Source organism: Strix aluco, chromosome 5 (genome assembly GCF_031877795.1).
Source record: "Strix aluco isolate bStrAlu1 chromosome 5, bStrAlu1.hap1, whole genome shotgun sequence".
Classification (NCBI taxonomy): Eukaryota; Metazoa; Chordata; class Aves; order Strigiformes; family Strigidae; genus Strix; species Strix aluco.
The window spans coordinates 16380491-16400118 of record NC_133935.1 but is presented as its reverse complement, the minus strand read 5'-3'; the positions used below and the strand labels follow the sequence as shown (position 1 = coordinate 16400118).

At 50.6% G+C, this 19628-nt stretch overlaps 1 protein-coding gene across 1 annotated transcript in view; it reads left to right on the top strand.

The window, feature by feature from the left end:
• Window positions 1-14983: 14983 nt before the first annotated feature.
• The window catches only part of WNT5B (Wnt family member 5B), a 75753-nt gene continuing 71108 nt past the window's right edge, over window positions 14984-19628 (top strand). Inside the window, exon 1 of the mRNA XM_074825348.1 lies at window positions 14984-15031. Within this exon, the coding sequence (XP_074681449.1) occupies window positions 15026-15031 (6 nt within the window). The 5' untranslated portion in view covers window positions 14984-15025. The remainder of the gene's footprint in view (window positions 15032-19628) is intronic.

Sequence of the window (19628 nt, the reverse complement as noted above, 5' to 3'; positions counted from 1 at the left end):
GCAAATGGTCAGCCCTGGGATCAAACACACACAAATTTAAAACATTTTCCTTTGCACATATGGCAAAGATAGGTTCACAGGAGTGTGCAGAGCCCCTGTGTTACCCAGGCTCCCGATTAAACATGGGCCTTCTGCAGTATTCTAGCCAGGACGACTTTGTAAAACCTGTTTTTCTAAATTACACCAGTCAGGGCAAGTCTGCTGAAACCACATCAGCAATCCACTGGGAAGAGCAACGTATTTAGGATCTCCTATTTGCAACAGGATCTGCTGCACTTGTGCTGTACAGGTGCCTTCTGCTTATGTGGATTGATGCTATAGGGATACATCAGCTGTACCACACAGGATTACCCAAAACAGTAATTACAAACTGCACTAGTGATCTGCATATGACTAGTGACCTTTAGACTGGGACTTCAAGATATCAAGTAGCCACTCTTCTTACTGGGCTTCAGGATGTTTAGAAATCTTGGGCAAATGGCTGAAGTCCTCTTTTTTTACTGTCTTTAAAAACTCTCAAACTCAAGAAGGGGCATATGCCTTGGAAAACTAAATGTACTGTAGCCATATATAATAAAATTAATTGCAAATGATTTTTTTGCTTATCAAGCATACAGAGCCATACACCTTATGTTGGTAGACTTTGTTTCTGAATATATTGATGATGTATTATAAAATGTAAACAGAATGGCTGGGACCAGTTTGGGTGTAGCCATGGGGTTACAGCAAGTGATTATCTGGGTGTGGGCTTTGAATCTGGCTGGTTTTAAGTACATGATCAGTAGCTTTTCCCAATGGTTACAACTGCAAACATTAAACCTGTTCTAGATGAATGATTAATATTTAGGCCCAGGTTCTGCAGCCGCTTTGTGTGAAGGTGTCACTTACTTCAGCGGGAATTCAGCTCCAGGAGCACCTATGGACACAAACCTTGTGACAAGACAAGTGAAAAAACATTTGAATTCTTTATGTCTTGGGAAAAAGGATGGGTTGCTGCTGTAGCTTAAAACCCCTCCTAGAAGGATTTTTGTTCAGCTTGAGTAAACCTTTCATTTTCTGTAAGGGCGCACCATTTTGGGGAACCACAAGTCTTGGAATGTATATAAGTGCTCTTAAACTCTCTTATATAACACATAGAAACTGTTTTTAGCTTTAAACAGTGTGTCATCTTGTAGCCCAATGTGTTGAAGTGGACGTGTGCATATATCTTTGTCTGTGCCCATCCGTGTGATAATATATAAATATATACAGATGCATGCTGAAAACCATGTTTCAAGAATACTAAGCTTGCAATGCCAGAGGTCTGGAAATTAGAAAATCTGCATGACTTCATGCCTAATAGGTCCATGATGCAATTTTCAGTGATGTATTTATGTAACTATTTTTTTGCTGGACCTTTCCTTCATTAAGTGTGCAGAATGAATTGAATTCTTCAAATCAGTAATTGCATAAATGCTAGCGTTGCTGCCATCCATGCTTCTTCTGAGACCACCAGTTCTCTGTTGCAAGCCTCTCATTACTTTGATTCTGTAAATTGTCCCTCACATTAGTGACCGCTTAAACATCAAGAGGGCTGCTCCTATAAAGAATGGTCTCAGAGTCCTTCCATATTTTTCAAGAGACATGAGCTCATATCTGCTCTAACCTGACTCTAAAATGAATCAAATGCTGACATTTGGGAGGACCCAGACTTCAAATTCCATAGCCCACAAGTGCCCTGAGCAGGGGATTTGGTCTAGCACAGCATGCATATACATCATCCACATCCAGAGCTAAATTTGGGTTCATCTCTTCTATCTGTACATGTGTTCCTTTGTTTAGGTTGACAAGAAAAATCTTGGTATTCCAGGGATGTGTGCGTCAAGCATCTGTTTGGGTACCTGGCTCAGTTTAGTCTTACATGTATAAAAATGCAACCTAGTTCCCTTTAGCTGCACACCTGCATTTGCCCAAACCTTCAGCTTGTTTCTGTGTTCATCCCCCTCTCTTGACAGAGGTATCTGACCCTTCTCTACAAAACATCTGTCAAGGGTACTTAAGGCCGCAAAGCACCTGCGATTGAATGCTGCTTGTGGGCAGACCTCCGCTTCTACCTTCCCACCTACACCAAACACAGAGCAGCACCTCAGTGACAGCAGCTTGTGCTGTTGCTCCCTGGGTATGCCAGCACGTCCCCATGTGACACATCTTTGAACTTTAATTGCCCTAAAGGGTTTGATAATTGAAATCTTCATCTAGCAAAGACTACTGTTTCTTCAGACACACAGCTGGACATTAACTATGATCAGACACCATACACAGCAAAGACTGCCTGCGGCTTGTTAGGGAGTCAAAGACTTAGAGGGAGATATGGTTTGACATTAAAATGGAGGTAGCGATGTGCTTCCTCTGTTCTTCCTTATTGTCTACAGAACACAGGTCATTCCTGGCGGCAGCACAGCTCCCATAAAGCCCTGTATAAAATATTTGAGACTCTACCTGACAGCTAGGGTGACTGGCATATCACAGAAGGGGCACATGTTTGCAGATTCCTGTAGGCTGCAGTTGCTGAGAACTGCAAGATACTATGTCAGGTACTTAATGACTTGGAGGACAATTGCAATACATGCACATGGGATTTAAAGACTGAGTGCAAAGCACAGAAGGAGGTAAGTCTGATTTCAGCATCTTGCTTTTTTGGTCCTCATGTAACTTCAATCAGCAGTTCATGTCATTCTGCTATGAATTAATGAATTTAGCATTAATAGTTACTATGAGTATTCTGGTGGTGGTAGTCAAGATTTGAGAAAGCAAAGGGTGCAACTATTAAGGATATTTTGAACTATTGCCACTTTCACTGATATCCTTCATTGCTGTAAAGTAGCATGTTTTGGCTTCAGATATGTTTTCCCAATCCAAGTGGTAACTGTAAGGTTGTTTTCAGAGGGAGTGGGGGCTCAGCAGCAGCCAGGGCTGGAGTCACTGGGGAGCTCTGTAAGCCCGTGGCATCCACCAAAGCCAAGGAAGCTCAGATGTTTGTACGGAAGGTGCTTTATGCATCACTTACCGTGGAGAAGATCAAACATGCAAGTACAATAAAACTGTCACTTTACCTGGCCCAGGCAGCTCACAACCTGTTATCAGCTGTTGCTTGATATTAAATGTTAAACCCTCTCGGAGACACTTTCAGCCAAAGCAGACTGTAAAAACTGCCCTTATTTCTCCTCCTAGGAAACATGGCTTTGTGTTAGGTTACTGTGTGTGGGGATCAATGTAAAGTTCGTGCCAAAGAGAGCAGTTGGTGGCTGACCCTGCATGTGCTGTACAGAGCATACCCAGCGCAGGCTGAGCTTGTTAAAGGCTGATTGTTCAGTAGAAGATGGGAGTTAGATCGCTTGGTTCTCCTTCTGCAGTACCAGAAATGGTACTTCATTGCTGCTTTCTCACCTGATCTGATGCAGAGGGATAAAACCAGTACCGAGTGGCTTTTTTTGTATAATTCTGACTCTACTGAGGAGTTTATTTGGGGAAATAATCTCTTATGCATAAATCCAGCAGAATGATGTTTGTACAGGATATCCTCTTTTCTTTTTTTTAAACATTTTTTAGCAGAACGCAGCTGAAGTGGTAACAAAGATATTAAGGGGTTCGTGTGGAGCTTGGCTCTGTTCCCAAGATGTCCTCTTTACTGCGCCTGGCATGACTGGTGAATACTTGCGTTTTTACAGACTCTCAGGGCTCCAAAGATGTAAAATGAACCAGGATAAGTGGGAATTCATGCTGGTATATTGATTGTCTGCATAAGAGGAGGCCCTACAACAGCGGATTGTATGGAAAACCAAGAATCTCCACTGAGGATGATATATGACCGTGGCAAGTTTTTTCAGCTACTCATCAAGGAAGGAGAGGACAATGGTAGCTGGCAGCTGCTGTTTCAGCTGACATACTTGACTTAGATTTGCGCTCGGCTAAGAACATGCATACTGCCAATTGCTAAAGCTCAGCTAACTTGCAGCAATTTGTTAAGCGGTAGTAACTCATTGGCTTGCATTGTCTCTTCAGATGACAAACTAGCAAAATGCTTTAGGGCAGCAGCGCCCAATTATTCAGTAATGTCAACTTTCTGTGTGTCTCAGAAAGCAGCACCCATTTTTGTTATCTTTATTTTTTTAATTCAAAACTGTTAAACGCTAGGAGTTTGCTGGTTACATTGGATAGCCTGCAAAGTTACCCAATGGGTGTGACAAATGCAGGAACTGCTGCCCCAGAGCACAGAGTGCTGCTGGTCCTTCCAAGAGGAGATGGTAGGAATGAAGTTGCTTAATCCACCCAAGCTTCTGCAAACTCCTCTGGGACCATTTCAAATCACACAATACTGTAAGGTCTCTATTCTTCCTGCCCAAATGACATGAGAAATGTGAAACACTGTTTTGAGCACAGATAATGCAAACTCTTTCCCCTTGGTGTGTTTAGGCCAGCATTCAAAATTCTCCATCACCTCAATGACTGCACACCACAGACTGTGCTTCCTACCAGTGCCCTCAAAGGAGTCCTCTCCTGTTAGTCCAGCAGCAACAGGACACCTTGAATCCAGAATGGATCCCTTGCTAGACCCAGGGCAGGAGAGGTACAACAGCCTGGAGGAATCCCGAGGAAAAAGCAGAATCAGGATTTGTCGACAAAATATAACACAAGTTCACAAGCTTCCCTTGGGAATCCATGTCCACAGCCACCCTGGAGTGTCAGGGAGGGATTAATGTCTTCAAACACCCACTGTCTGTTTGTAACCCACAGTTTTTCATGGACCTGAGGAGGGGTTTGACTGATCACCCAGCCCATGAGCCTGGTGTGCCAGGCAGCGGCTGCTGGCTTTGCGCCGAGCTGCAGGAACGAGCACTTTGCCTAAGAGCAGATGTCAGAGATGCAGTGCACCCAATGCAACATCAGTCCTTACAGTCTCCCCCCAGTAGCTCGAGTTAGGCACAACGACTTCAAGGTGACAGTGAAAGGCTGCTCCTAGCCCTCACGATTGGAGACTTTAATTTCATCCCTTTGTTAATGAAGTGATGACTCTTGAAAACAAGAGCGGTAACACAATTATTTATGCTCATCTGTCAGAAGAGTAGATCAAAGCTATCTATAAAGCCGCAGACAAATATCACCAGGGATGACCCAGAGGCTTCCTTTGTGTGAAGTGACAGACCGGAGCATGACTTCATTGGGAAACCAGTCTTAGATCCATACAGCAAAGTCATGCAGCCTAACGCTGACCCAGAGCTTTCCTCTGCGTTTGCTTACAGCTGAGTAGCGACAGGGGTTAGAGACGATGACGCCAACTTTCCCTGTTTTTGTTTTTCTGGTAAGAGACCTTATTCAGCACAACAGTATCGCTTATGCTCATCATTACATGTGCAATCTTAAGATAATATCTCGGCATGTTCAGACACGACGGAGGCCTTTGGGTTGTGTCGCTGCAGGGTGTGTTGCAGCCTGGCGCTGTGCAGCGAGGGTGTCGTGGATCATTTGGGAACCTCTGTGGACGTGTGAGGAGTCAGTGGCATAGCAACCACTTCCTGCCCAGCTCGGAGCCAAACCTAACTGGATCCCTGCCAACCAGGTGTCTCGAAGCACATCCTCACGGTAGCGCTGACACCATTAACTACTAACATCTTCTCAACAAGGAAATGTAAGAAAAGATAGAGAGCAAATCAACCAAAGATGATGTTGAAGGCCAGCTCCCCACTTGCCTTCAGCAGAGCTCTGTCAGCATGTACCACATGCAGTTCAGGCCTCTAAAAAGACTACTGATGACTAGAGGTTTAGCTGCCGTGTGCTTGGGAAGGTTCCCATAACTCACTGACAATGAATGATGTGGTCACCCCTAAAGCCCAATTTCATATACTTATTAAGGCTCAAGAGAGGCGTATCTGGGCCCTCTGCACCACACAAAAGCTGTTTTTCTCTCTGTGCACAATGTTATTCATGCTACTATAAAAGGGACTGTATACAAGCTGTATCTTGAAGAGCATTGAACACAACATTACAATCTTCCACAACATTTGGTTCTTGCAAACACAGCCCCTGAAGCCCTGCTGGGGGTCCCCATATGTATTTACCAAAAAAAAAAAGAAATTCCAGCTCCCATTGCTGGAGGGAAATGAAAGAAAATGTAGCTTCAGTGGACACTAAAGGCTCAGAAACAAGAATAAAATCCACCAAAAAAAAAGCCTCCCTGAGTTAAAAACAAGATCTTATGCATGTGAACAAATACGTTTTGGGGCATGAATCATGGTGTCTGCAGTTTTTGTGGGGTTTTGGGTGGTTTTTTTTTTTTTTTTTTTGGGTTTTGGGGAGAGTTTTTCTTTGGTTTTTTGCAGGTGTGTATAATTACAGTCCCAGGATGTGTTGAAGCATTTAGTGTTTTGGCTTAACTTCAGATGCCACAAGTGGTGTTAGCAGGTAGGTTCTCTGCGCATCCTGGAAAATCAGTTTCTCAAGTTGAAAATTCAGTCATGATTTAAGGATGTCGACCACAGAAAATACAGAACACACACACAATTACACTTAAATTACATGGGGGAACTCTATGTCTTTAATTTTACCTTTGCAAGAGTACATGACAGCAATCTGAACTAGAACTCATTGGTTTACACATCTTCAGTTTCTTGCATGTGTAAATACATACACATGCACTTTTTCTGTGAACAAGACCTTGAAATGTGCCAAGGGCTGCTTGTGCCACAGGAGCATCAGTATCAGTGTGCATCCTTATGACTGGTGGCCAAGCACCTAGACCATACTCAACATCTGACTGCCTTAGGAGAAAACCATCTATTGCCACGTGGTTTTTTCCCTCTTCATATCTTGTGACTGCACTGGTGCTTCAGTTATTATAGTTTCCTTTCCTGCCAACTTTGCATGCTTTAATGCTGATGTTTGTGTAAGCCCATATATTACCCATGCTATATATATTTGTTTAGAAGCCACACTGTCTAAGGATTGTATTTATGTTCCCTTCAGCTTGCACTGTGAAGGTGAGACTATTAAGCAAAGGCATTTGTCATCAAAGGACACTTTGGAACCTCTGAAACATAGTGGTTTTTGTACAAAGGCTGTATTGTCACCGGCTTGGTTTGCAGAAAAACGTGTGAGTGGCACATCCAGGAGCTGCAGAGCCCCTCCTAAGCCTCACTTACACTCTTCAGTTTGTCCCTGGGATTTGTGGGACCCAGACATAAAAGCAGGAAATGTGCTGTGGTTTCACTAGCTGTAAATAGCGACCGTCCCCAGGCTCTGTGAGATCCGTCCCAGGGCAGTCTCCAGGCAGCGGCACTAGCAATCACACGCCTGGCAGACGTACATTATATCATATATATTATCCCTCCCTGCATGCTGCCCTAAACCTCCCTCTGCAGCCCTGCAGTCCTGGCAGCTCTATCCCACCCTCTGGTTTGCGCAGTGACATTCCGGACCCCATCCAGCCTCTACCCACTGTCTTGACTCCCCAGTGGCAGGGTGGCACAGATGGCAGGGTGGCACTGGTCGCACCCTCCTGGCTTGGCGTCTCAGCACTTTTCATTCCCTTCCCTCGCTGCCTGCCAGGCCGCGGAGCGTGTGCCACCCGCCCCAGAAGCCAGCTGTGTCACCTGGGTGCCCCTGGGGCTGCCCAAGCAGGGCGTAGGACTGGCCCCACAGCCAGGAGTGCCCAAGCCAGCGGTGACGCAGAGAGGCACTGAGGAAGCCCAGGGAGAAGCTCTCACGTCAGGGTTGGGGGATTCTGCCCCCATATCCACCCACAGCAGTGCCAGGCAGGGGAGAGGGGCCTCGACCCTGACAGCCCATCCTCTGCCTCTCCCCATCAGTGTGAGCCCACCCATCTGCACGGTCCATGAGAAAGCTGGATGTAATGTGTGAATTGTGGTTTTTTTTCCTCCTTTAGCTGAAGTTGCTTTGCGGTATTAATCTCAGTGATTAGCAGGAGAATAATCCCCTTTCACCTTGTCAGTGCCAGATCCAGCCAGAGGCCTGTCTTGCTTTCAAAGAAAGAAATTACAGAAGAACATTTGATCAAGTGAAGAAATTGCAAAGGCAGATGATCAGAACGAAGCTGGGGGAGGAAGAAAAAGAAAGACAGAGAGGGAGGGAGGGAGGGAGGGAGGGAGGGAGGGAGGGAGGGAGGGAGGGAGGGGAAAGAGAAAGAAAGAGATTACATGGAGAAATTAGGGAGGATGTAGTGGAGTGAGGTAAACCCTTAGCATTAGTCAGAATTCCCCTGGTGCCATCCTGGGGAAGGGGCTCTGCTGCAGTAAGACACAGCACAACATGGAAGGGCACACATCGCCTCCCACCCTCGCGGACGGCAGGAGAGGGGGATACCAGGGCTCGTCTGTCTGACAGATCCCAGCTAGATCCTTGCATGCACTTTCCCCAAAACCACCCATGGATGCTCAGCTGTTTGGGAACATCTTGCCAGATTTGTAGGACTTCAGCACCACTCCACTAACCCAGAGGGAGGGGGCTGGCAGAGCAACTGCTCCCTTCTGACTGTGCAGGGCAGGAATTTGGGTTTCATCATTCCCTGACAGTCTGGAATTGGGGGGAGTCATCTGTCACAGCACCCAGAATGAACAACCCCAGCACTGTGACCTCAGTATCCCTGTGCCCCAGCTCGGCTGCACCCTGGGTTGCCCCTGTCCTCGCAAGGCGATGCTTGCCCTGCCTGCCAGCAGGCAGGGGTGCGCTGTCACCTTCTGTGCACCCCAGCCTGCACACACGCATGCACACAGAGACACACACATGCACACCCGTGTGCTGCTGCTGCTGGTGAAGCCCATTGCATGGTTGCTATCACAGACCATGTCTAATTATGCTGTGGAGCTCATTACCACAGGAAGCAGCTGAGGCCAAGAATTAAGTAAGACTTTAGAACGGGATCGGCCATTCAAACAGACAATAAGAATATCCAGAGTTGTCATAATTCATGCCGATAAAAATTTTGGAAAGGATGTACAACTCTTCGCCTCGGGGTTTAAGCCAAGTAGAAGAGACCAAGAGAGTTGGTCTGAGAGGAAGGGAGTCGGGGGGCAGATTACCTCACCGTCTGACTATGGCCATGGCCCTGGGCCTCCCCAAACCACGTAGCCCTGGTCCTTGTTAGTGGCAGGGCACCTAGCTTCGTGCCCCGGGCTGGCCCCATGGGCATCTCCTGTCCCTCTCACCTGGCAGCACCATAGGGCCAGGTGATCTTTCTTTCTCTGCCCATGGGAGGGAGGAAGGGATGGGGAAGCTCTCCCAGCTCCATGGGACAAAACCTAACAGGGTCCTGGTCCATCCCCACGGCCACCATGGGGATGTGGGGCAGCTACCCCCACGCCAGCCCACGGTCAGAGCTGACCCTGTGTCTCTGCCCAAGCCAGCAGTGAGAGCTCGTGGGACTCAGGTGGGAGGCTGGTCCTGCCCTGGTCACACGAGCCGGGGCTCCTTGCTGGGGACCGCCGAGGAGGGCAGTTACAGTTTAACTCACTCAGCCCACAGAGCCCGCTGTTGGGAGTGCCTGTCTAATGATTAAAGTGCTAAATGAGGAGGCATGAACTCTGCATGCTCTCCCCAGACTCACTACTGAGTTACGTGGAGCCAGGCAAGTCAGGACTTCACCCCAGCACAGCCGCCAGGTCTGTCTGGTTACCGCCGCGTCCTTTAAATCCTTGTGTCTTCACAAGGGTGTCTCATTATATGATTTCTTGGTATTCAAAACCTAGTAAACGGCTCTGTTCACCCCTTTGTTCAGGGACCAGGGAGGAAGAGAAAGGAGTTGCAAGGAGGGCTGCTGCCATGGGAGATCCGCTGTAGGAGAGCTGTACTCTGATCTGCCTTCCACCCTGTGGAGGTGGAAATGCAGAAATGCAGCTCCAGACACTGAATCCCTTGTGGGCACCTGACAGGCTTCCCAGAGCTGTGCTTTGGAGGACCAGGAGGACAGGGGCAAACTGGACAGAGGATAACATCTGTAGCCACTGAATGTGAAGAGGTAGCCTGCCATCTGGCAGGGTGGTACACATCAGCCAGCACTGTGGGCTGTCTCCATCTGACCTCTGGAGCAGCTCCCCAGCCAGCAGCACTGTCCAGACAGGGAGGATCACTCCCAGGGACCCTACTAGTGCATCACTGAGGTGAGGAGAGGCACACGCACATCATACAGTTGCTGCATTGCCCTTTGTGCCTTGTGCGGGCAAAGGGGAAGAGCATGCTTGGAGATGTCCACCTCCAAAGGCAGCAGCTTCTGCCCATCCTTTGGAGCCCCTGTCTGGTTCCTGTCTCTTCTCAGTGGAGTGTCCCTGAGTCCAGGATGGATTTTACTTGGTGATGTCAGGCCAGATGAATCCTGGTTTAATTGACCATGGGTGAAATCGTGCTTCTATGGTTAATGTTATACTTGGGGCTGGGAAAACTACTGCAAGATCATAGCAATTAGATCTGGAAATGATTCAAGTCATCTGATTTATTTCCTCTCTCTCCCCTCATTGTCTCTCCCGGGGATGGGGGCAGTAAGGTTCCCAACAATGCGTCTCCCTGTGCGTTGTCCGGTCCTGTCTCCCTGACTCAGGAAGCGGAGCATCCACGTGTCCCTGGGGAGACAATTCCACCGCTTGAAAGACGTCAACATTAGAAAATGTCTCAGAAGTTTAGCCTATATTTCCTTTTGTGGAGTGCCACAAATTCTCAGGTCATGAGCTTTACGCCTCAAGGAAACTGGCTGCTTCCCATGAGTGTAATGGCTGGGAATAAGGTGGTGGTTTCCTTCAGTGTTTGCAGGGGCAGGTAGAGAACATGGGGGTGGGTCAATGAAGGTTTTCACACCTGCGAGGCAGTTCAGATCAGGTAACTCATCTGGAATGAGCCCTCCTTTGGCATGAGCTCAAGATTTTTTTTTTCCATTTTCAGATTTTTATTCCATGAATTCCACCTTGACTCATAAAAATCTCACTGCTGGAAACGTGTCCAGTTCCTCACAACAAATTCACTCCCTTTGACTTGCTCCTACTACTGCTACTAATCTCACCACAGGAGTGTGGGGCAAGTGGTAATTAAAGGACAAAAAAAGGTCTATCTCAATGAAAGAACCATAGTGAGAACTCCTTGAAAGTTGTTGCAGAATAGGCATCATCTCAGCTCCAGTTCTGACCTGCATGCAGAGAGGATGTGGAACCCTCTGGCTAGGGGGAAACTTATTGTGCAGATGCAACAGGGATAGAAGAATTTTCCCAAGTGATCAGAGCTTATGAGCACCACAGAAATGCTAGACTGGGTCTACATCTACATTAAGAAAAGTTGGAGCCACGTGGCTGACTTTCTAGTGGTAAGGTCTCCTGCTTCTGAATATATTCTGCAGGGCGATGCCATTAACTGAGGGGGACTTACATTCCTTATATATTTTAAATTACTCTTCTTCTCTGTCGAGTGAACTGAGTATTTCCACATCTCAGAGAGTTTGAGCACTTCCCCACCCTCTTCCTGCTCACCACCAGCAGCAGCCAGCCAGGTGAGAGTCGTGTAGAAGGGAAAGAGGAGCATGAGGGCAACTGAGGCCATAGAAATGTTTTGGTGAAATGAAGAGAAGTAAAATCACTTGTGGTATCCAGGGGGCTGCATGGGTTAAGACACTTTTTGCAACTGTTCAGATGTAACATCTTCCCTGGGTGTGCTGTGACAATATGTCCCACCAATATTAGTCACATCCAAGACTCTGGTTGCGGAGTAAAGTCCACACCCTGCCCAGTTCCAGCTGTGGACTCTGCTCATTATTAAATCAGTGAGGTTTAATCATATTGGGACATCTTCTAAAGAACATCTGGATGACACCTTTGGCAGCTGAGACTAGACAGCAGCCTTTCCTACTGGCAGCTGGTGTCCCTGGTACCTGGTACCAGTGAGGCCCACCCCTGGCCAGGTACAAGTGCCCTTTCCTTGTTCATCCTCCTCTGTATATGGAGGAATAGCTTCAGTGGGCAAAAACTATGGTATGATATTCATAGGGTGGTGTTTTGGTGGAGGATAAAGCAAACTTGTGGGGGAAACTAGAAGAAAAGAAGGCAATCAACTTTACTCCTTCCAGGAGAAAAACATCAAAGACATTTCAGCAGAGAGGACAAAATGAGGAAAAGCAATAGGTGGTCTCCTGTCCTCACTCACCCACACCAGTACCATGACTATCTCATTCTGTGGTTTTTGCTCTCAGCGCTGGCAGGAGCTCCAAGTCTTCCCCCTTGTAAGATACACACCCTCCCAGATGGGCCATGCACCTCGTTACTGCTGGCTGAGGACCTCTTTCCTCTCCTTCAGCCCTTCAGCCAGCCAGTCAGGGGCCCACTCCCACCCAACTGTTGAGGTGCACACCCCCAGCTGTCCCTCCTGCCCTTCCTGGCACCCAGAGCCACCACGGGACTGACACAGGCCTATGTGCCTCCTGACAGCTCTTCTTGTCCCACCAAAGCAGGAGTGGAGACATCAAGATGCAGGAAGTCCCAACCTCCTCATGGACTACATGGAAGCCAGCATGGTCTTTCAATAAACTGGGATCTTTTTTGAATAATCCACACAGCTCATAGCTGGAGGTTTTAAGGAGCATGTGCATCCAGTCCTGCCTCTCCGTCTCTGCTGTTGGTCCTACAGTGGCCCTGCCTTCCCCTTCTGCCACATCTATCCCTGATGTAAGACACCATCTTGGGGTGTGAAGCAGCACCAGCCCCAGGAGGATTCCTATGAGGACCGATGAGGATCTCTGGCCTGCTGACCCGTTGTGGACAGCTGTCCCTTGTAGCACCAAAAATGGAAAAGCCTGTTACTCAACAGGCCAAGCAATTTGTTACCAAGCCTCAGTTCTGTGACACTCCCCTTCACACCTCCAGGTGCCCAAGAGGGGATCCTGCTGTTTGCTAGGTCCCCAAAGGAGCACCCTGCCCCTGCCCTCCATAGCCTTAACATGCAAGTTAGAAGTTCAACAGACAAACAGGGAACAACAGCCCATATGGTAAACCAGCTTTACCTCGGAGCGAAAAAGCTGGCACCTAAAATTTCCTGCAGCCAGCTGCAATTTCAAGACTGCCTTTGCCCTCTAATTAGTTGGTATTTGCTGTACCAACTATTATCTTTCTAGTTACATAGCGCAGAGGACAATGGCTCCTTATTTCCTACCACAAACATTGGGTTACTATTTACCTCCAGCTGTACCTCCTCTATCTTCTATTCCCATTAAAAGAAAGTATCATTAATGACTACAGTGATGGGAAACACTGGAAGAGTTGGTCATAAATTAAGACACTCAGAGCCTACAATTATTTGTACTGTGTAGCCTGTATTCAAACATTTACCGGCTCCTCTGCAAATGCTCACGTGGGTATTTCCACTCTGAACCTGAAAGGATGCCCAGAGCTGTTTGAAACCAGGCACTCGTGTAGGGGCGCATGCCTCAAGCTGCACCAAGTTCCAACCTGGTACAAATTGAGTAATTACAGGGGGCCAAATGCCTCCCTGATGTAACTGCCTTTGGATACTCATCTGCGTGTGGCTGTGCGTCTGCAGGAGCAGCAAGGTGCTCCTTTGCACCGCACGCAAGGCTCTGCAGCTCCTGCTGTGCAGAGACTTTGGATGCCTGATGCTGTGGGGCCCAGAGATGGGGATCCTGACACAACAAGTGTAAATCCTGGCTTCGCTGGCTGCTGCAGAGCTTCCACCAAGATTGGAGGCCAGGCATGTAAATCCTGCCTCCGTGCGCTGAGATGCCCAACGATCCCCAGGGCTAGGCGCCACTCTGTTACACCAACATAAATTCGCGGTGATCCTGCTAATGCCTGTGCAGCTACTCCCTACTTCTGCCAGGAAAAGTGAGAACAGGATCTGGCCGTGAATCTGGGAAGTTTTATGGGAGGAGGGGTGGAGGGGAGCCCCCGGTGTGATTCCTGGTGCTGCAGGCAAGGGATGGAGGTGCCTGTTGAGAGCCAGCCCCATCAAGAGCTTCATGCACGCCGCGCGCTGCCTCCTCCGCCAAACTTTGCCAGCCTTTTGTAACTGCGTCCCCGAACCTTTGCCTCACTCGCACCTTCCCTGCAGCCACCCCCCTGCCCACGCTGGGAGACAGATACAGATGCCAAAAATCCCCGCTCGGATGAAGTGAAGCCGCAGGTCACCAGGTCAAAACCCCTCCGCTGGCGGGAGCCAGAAACCCCACTGCCCGCGCCAGGGGCCACCTGAGCGGGGTGTCCGTGAGCACCCACGGCGGGAAATGTACGGCGGGGGGTGGCGGGGGCACGTACAGACGTGACAGGCAGCGACCCACGAGTGACTGAGTGCCCCCGCGGGAGCTGCGCTGCCGGGCACGGGGAGGGGGGGGGCGGCAGGGACCGGAGGGCTGCCGGGGCCGGAGGGAGGAAGCCAGCCCGGTCCCCTGTGCCGCCCAGGGCCGCCGCGGTTCCCCCGTCGCCCTCCCCCGCCGCCGGCGCGGGGCCCCCCCCGACGGCAGCGGGCCCGCAGCCCGCCCCCGGGCCAGCCTCCCGCCCGCCCCGTCCCCGGGGCCGCCCCGGCGGGGAGAGGCCGTCGCGCCCGCCCCCCCCCCCCCGCGAGCCCCATCCCGGCGGCGGCGGCGGTGCCCGCGGCGGGGCGGGCGCAGGGCGCGGGGGGCGGGAGCGGGGCGGGGGGAGGCGGGGCGGAGGCGGCCGGAGCCCCCGGGATCCGCCGGCACCTCCCGGGCCCGGCACTCGCCGTCGCCGCCAACTTCGGCTGGGAGTCGCCCTCGGTGCCGCCGTTCCCGGAGCCCAGCGCCGCCGCGGCGACGGGGAGGGCAGCGCCGGCAGCCTCCTCCCGCTCCCCTCTCGCTGCCGGCGGGGGGCTCGGCCCGGCGCGGCGACGGGGCCGCGGCCCCCGGGGCAGGTGCGTCCCCTCGCGGTCTCCGGCCGCCGCGACGCCGCGGCGGGGGGCGCGGAGCCCCGTTCCCGCCGCGGGCGCCCGCTCACCTGCCGCCACCGCCGCCGCCCGGGGACGCGGCGCCCGGGAGATGCAGGTAGGAGGCGGCCCCGGCCCGCGGCGGCGGGGAGGGCGGCGGCGGCGGCGGGGGGAGGAGGCCGGGGGGCGGGAGGGGTTTCGCCGTGCCGGGCGGCGCGGCTCCCCGGGCCCGTCCCGTCCCGTCCCGGGGCCGGACGCCTCCGCGGGCGGCCCCCGAAGGGGCGAGAGGCTGCGCGGGCAGCGCCGGCGGGTCGCTGCTTTCTCCCGGCCCGAGAGCCACGGCCGCCTGCCGCCGCCGACCCCCGGCCCGTTACGGCCGCCGGTCGGGGCGGGGCAGGGCCGGGGCTGCGGGGGGCCGCGGGGGTAGGGTGGCCCGGGCTGCGCGGAGCCCCCGCGGCGGGCGGCCCCGGCCGGCGAAAGGGGCCGTCGGGGGGCCGAGCTGCCGCCGCCGGGCAGCAGCTCCCGGGTGAGTCCCCCACAACACGGAGCAGCAGAGGGGCGACCGGAGCACGGGGCGAGGGCCGGTTGCAGTGTTACTTGCGGTGGGAGAGACCTGCTCGGGCAGGAGAGATGCTGCTGAGGCGTGAGGGGCCGTACTCTGGCATCAGGGACGTTGCTGGGGTGCGAGGGATGCGCCTCTGCGGTGGCAGACGTTGTGCTGGTAAAACAGATGTTTCTCGGGCATGACAGACGTGAATTTGGCAAAACAGATGCTACTCCGGCAAGATGGATGTTACTCTGAGCAGAGGGATGTTACTCTTGGATGAGGGCCTTTTCGGGGGGTGTGAGCACAGCCGCTTTCCTGAGAGCACCCAGGCCCCTGGCCCACGCCGTCCTTCTCACCCACATGCCCGCGGTGTGGCAGCATGTGCCGTCACGGGCCATGGCATGTGGCGTGGGAGAAGGTGCTTGTGTGCATGGAAACGCAGACGAGTAGCAATAGTGTGCTGGGTCTCACAGTACCAGGACGCGAGCATCCCAGTTATGTTCGTAACAGACACGTTGTTCGATGAAACTTGTTTTTTTTCTGGGAATTATGGTGTAATACTTCTCTTGGCAAAATGGGTGAAGTAACTTCCCCAAACATGTTTTCGTGTGCTGTTACGAACATTCTCACCTGTTCATTTTTGGCGTTCTTTTTTTTCTGTGATGGAGCTGTTTCTCACACATGTACCAGCATTTATGTTCTCACTTCATTTTCTTCATAACTAAAAACTCAGGTGCATGCACATCACATTCCTTGTGTGCACCTGCACGTTTCCAATATAATTTGTTCTTCCACGCTTCACCCGCACATGCGGACTGTCTTTTGTGCCCATGCCTCCTCATTTGCCTACATGTCGAGGGCTCTTTCGTGTTGCCCTTTATTTGGGCTTTGTGTCTGCACAGCCTCGGGCACACACATATAATGGGCACACAAGGTATCTCCTTCCTTTACATTTATCTTCGTTCGTCTGTCCCTTCGGAGTCTGTCTGGTACGTGCGTATCTCTAACGTCTCCCCTACCTTCCCCTGCAGGTGGGAGGTCTGCAGAGGGGCACCAACATTCAGGCATAAGCTTGTCCTTGCCCGCCTTTCCTACATTTGCTGATACATGGGAGATGAAGTGACCACTTTTTCTGGTGGTAGCAAGTTTAACCTGCGGTTGCCTGTTTTCTGTTGCGCACACAGATGCTGTTGTGAATGTAGAGCCAAGTTGGGTACATGCACTTCTTCCCAAAAGAGGAAGAAACGGGCTTTCTCAAAGCTGGCAGGAGAGACAGACTCCGCTTAAACCAGTGTCCAATGCATGGACAGCTGGGTTTAGCCAAGGTGAAGGTTGGGCACTGCAGGAATTCTGGTGGAATTTTTTTGCCCCACGCATCCAATGTATAGGATAAGTTGCCACATATGTCAGTGAAGCTAGCCCAAGTACTACTTTTTTTTTTCCTCTTTCTTTAAAGAAATTAGCCAAGGATATGAAGAGAAAAGCATGAGGTTGAACTGCTAGTGTGGGGTAGGAGGCAGAGCTGGGGAAGCGAGCTGGACCTACTCCAGCCGTGGGTTTCCTCTGCTCCCAGGCTCCCTTTGCTCACTCACATTTCTGTGCCCAGGAGTGTCCATAAAAGATTCCTTCCTTTTGGAAAGGAGTCCCTCCCTAGCTCCTTCTGTGACTTCAGTATTAGCACACCTCTCTTCTCGGTAGCTGTAAGCAGCCCCTGTGTCCTTCCCCCTGTCTCTAGTGCACGTACAACAACAATGGCCTTCCATGTGTGACTAACCTCTGTTTAGGGAAAGCTGAAGCTGAAATCATGGCTGTCGTGGCTGCAGGCTCCCAACCCTGAGAAGTCTTCTCTCTCAGCCCCTTTCCTCCCAATCTGCCAGAATTCATTACATCAGTTGAAAGAAAAAGGAAGTTTTGAAAAAGCTGGGTCTAAAAAGTTGGGGGTTCCTATTTTTTTTCAGGCAGTAAGGTATGTCTTGATTGTATTTTCCAGACTTATTCTGCAAAGATCAGAAGCACACCTTTTTAAAGAAAAAGTCACATTCTTGTGTAGTGAAGTCTCCAGGAGCCTGGACTTTTAGGAAGAGATCAAATATTGTGAAATTTAAAAAAAAAAAAAAAAAAAAGAAGAATAAATCAGTGCAGTCACCTTTAATGCTATTTGTTCCTCTCTCTCTAGCCCAGTAGGCCTCTCTGTTTCTGGACTGCTTCAGATCTTGAGTCTTTTGTCCTGAAGTTGTTGGGTTTGGGTTTCAAGGCGTGCAGGGAAACCAGTTCTTTTCTGAAAACTGCATGATTGCTCATTTGAGTGAATATAAATTGTTCCTATTCATAAGATCTTTTTTCTAATGGCTGATCAAAGTTCAAGTGAAAACCATTTCATCATTTCCAAATTAATTGGACGCACACACAATAAGCACTTCAGAGAGACTTTTAAACACAGTACTTTTAAAATCAAGATGCAGATAGCCAAGGCATGCTGTCATGTAAGACAGGGCAGTCCTTGATTTGCTTCCATTTTTTGCCTAGAAAGGGACCTTCGCTTGCTGAAAAAAGGCATACAGACTTCATTAAAACTGAAAGCAGTGCAGGGAAGAGTCACAGAAATTCTTCGTGGACTGGAAAAAATCTTTTTCTAATGAGAGATTTAAGGAATGTGGACCTCGGAAGTGTTTCAGAAAGAAAATTAAGAGGTAGTGTGGTGTGATACCTGAGTGCTTTCAGTGGCACTGAGAGTAGCTGGTACTTGGAGAGCTTTCTAATTCAAGAGGAGAACTTAAGCATGTGTCTGGGCATTTAAGCTCTCTTCATTGGCTAGAAACAGGCAACATTTTTAACAGCAGGGTGATTAACCATCGGAACAAACGACTAAAGGCAATGTTAGCTTCTCCAGCTCTTAAAATCTTCAAACAAAGACCGAATGTCTTTTTGGAAAAGACGCTTTACTGGAGTGCGAGTTCTTGGGCTCACTGCAGAGATAACTGGCTGAGACCGTATGGACAGAATTACAGATGAGACCAGACCCTGTGATCCGCCACCTCCTTCCAAGCTTTGGCTTAGACCTTGATAAAGCTTACGCAAGCTTTCCCCTGCTCTGCGTGAGGTAGAGCAACGGGGTCACTGAAAGCAGATTGTCGCTTTTCAGCACAGCAGTTTCCACAAAGTAGGGATGCTCTCCGTGAAGGCACTTTGCAGGGGGAGCCCGTTGTAGATGGTGGGCTGTCCATATGTGGAGATCCTTCACTTGTCCTTGGGAGCTGTGAAACAGGCACTGAAGTTTGATGGCTTGCAGCGGGGCTGTAGGGAGTGTGAGGAAAGGAGTTCTGTGTGTCCCCACCCCATCCTCAGAGTCTGGACGACTCAGTCTGGGTTTGCAAGACTTTAACTCCTTGTTCTTGCATTAAGTGTCATGAGCAATCACCAAGCCTCTTCTTTTACCCCTTTTCCCCTCAGAAAGGGAGCTCAGGAGGGCACTGACACCCAAATGGCACACCAGTGCTGCGACCCCTGTGTTTCTGGTTGGGTTTTCCCTGGTTCCTTTCCTTTGCACTGTCCCTGTGCACCGTGTGTACCCGGGACTGTGGCTCTCCGGACGCTGCGGTGTCCTCACGCTTCTCTCAACAGCTTTCCCACTTCCTGGGGATGCTGCCTGGCAGGGAGGTGCTTGGAGCAAATGATGGGGAAAAAGTGCCCATGCAGTTGAGCACTCCCCTACCTGCTTGCCCCCAATGGCCCCATTATGAGATGCCCCAGCCCGCAGCTACAGCCCCCAGCAGTTTTCGGGGGGGTCCTCCCCAGGGCCTGGCAGCAGCAGACGGTGAGGTCTGTGTGAACCCCATCTCTTCCCCTTGGTATGTTTACCTGTCTAAATTTAACTCCCCAGCTGGCTTCATCCATCCTAAGCCGACCTGTTCTCTTGTGGCTGAGCTGTGGGTCTGGCTCCTGCTGCAGCGTTTCCTGGCTGCCTCGGGCTGGTGGTTTGCTGCTTGCTCCCTCTCTCTGGCGGATGCTGGCTCTTTCGAGGTCCCCAGCAAACCAGTCCTCCTCGCTTGAAGGTTTTATTTTTAAATCTGGCTACACAGCCCTCGGGACTAGAGGGTCCCTTGTTCTCTCATCCCTGGTTGCTCTGAGTATTTACTCTGCAGTGGGCTTCAGGAAATCTCCCCTTGTC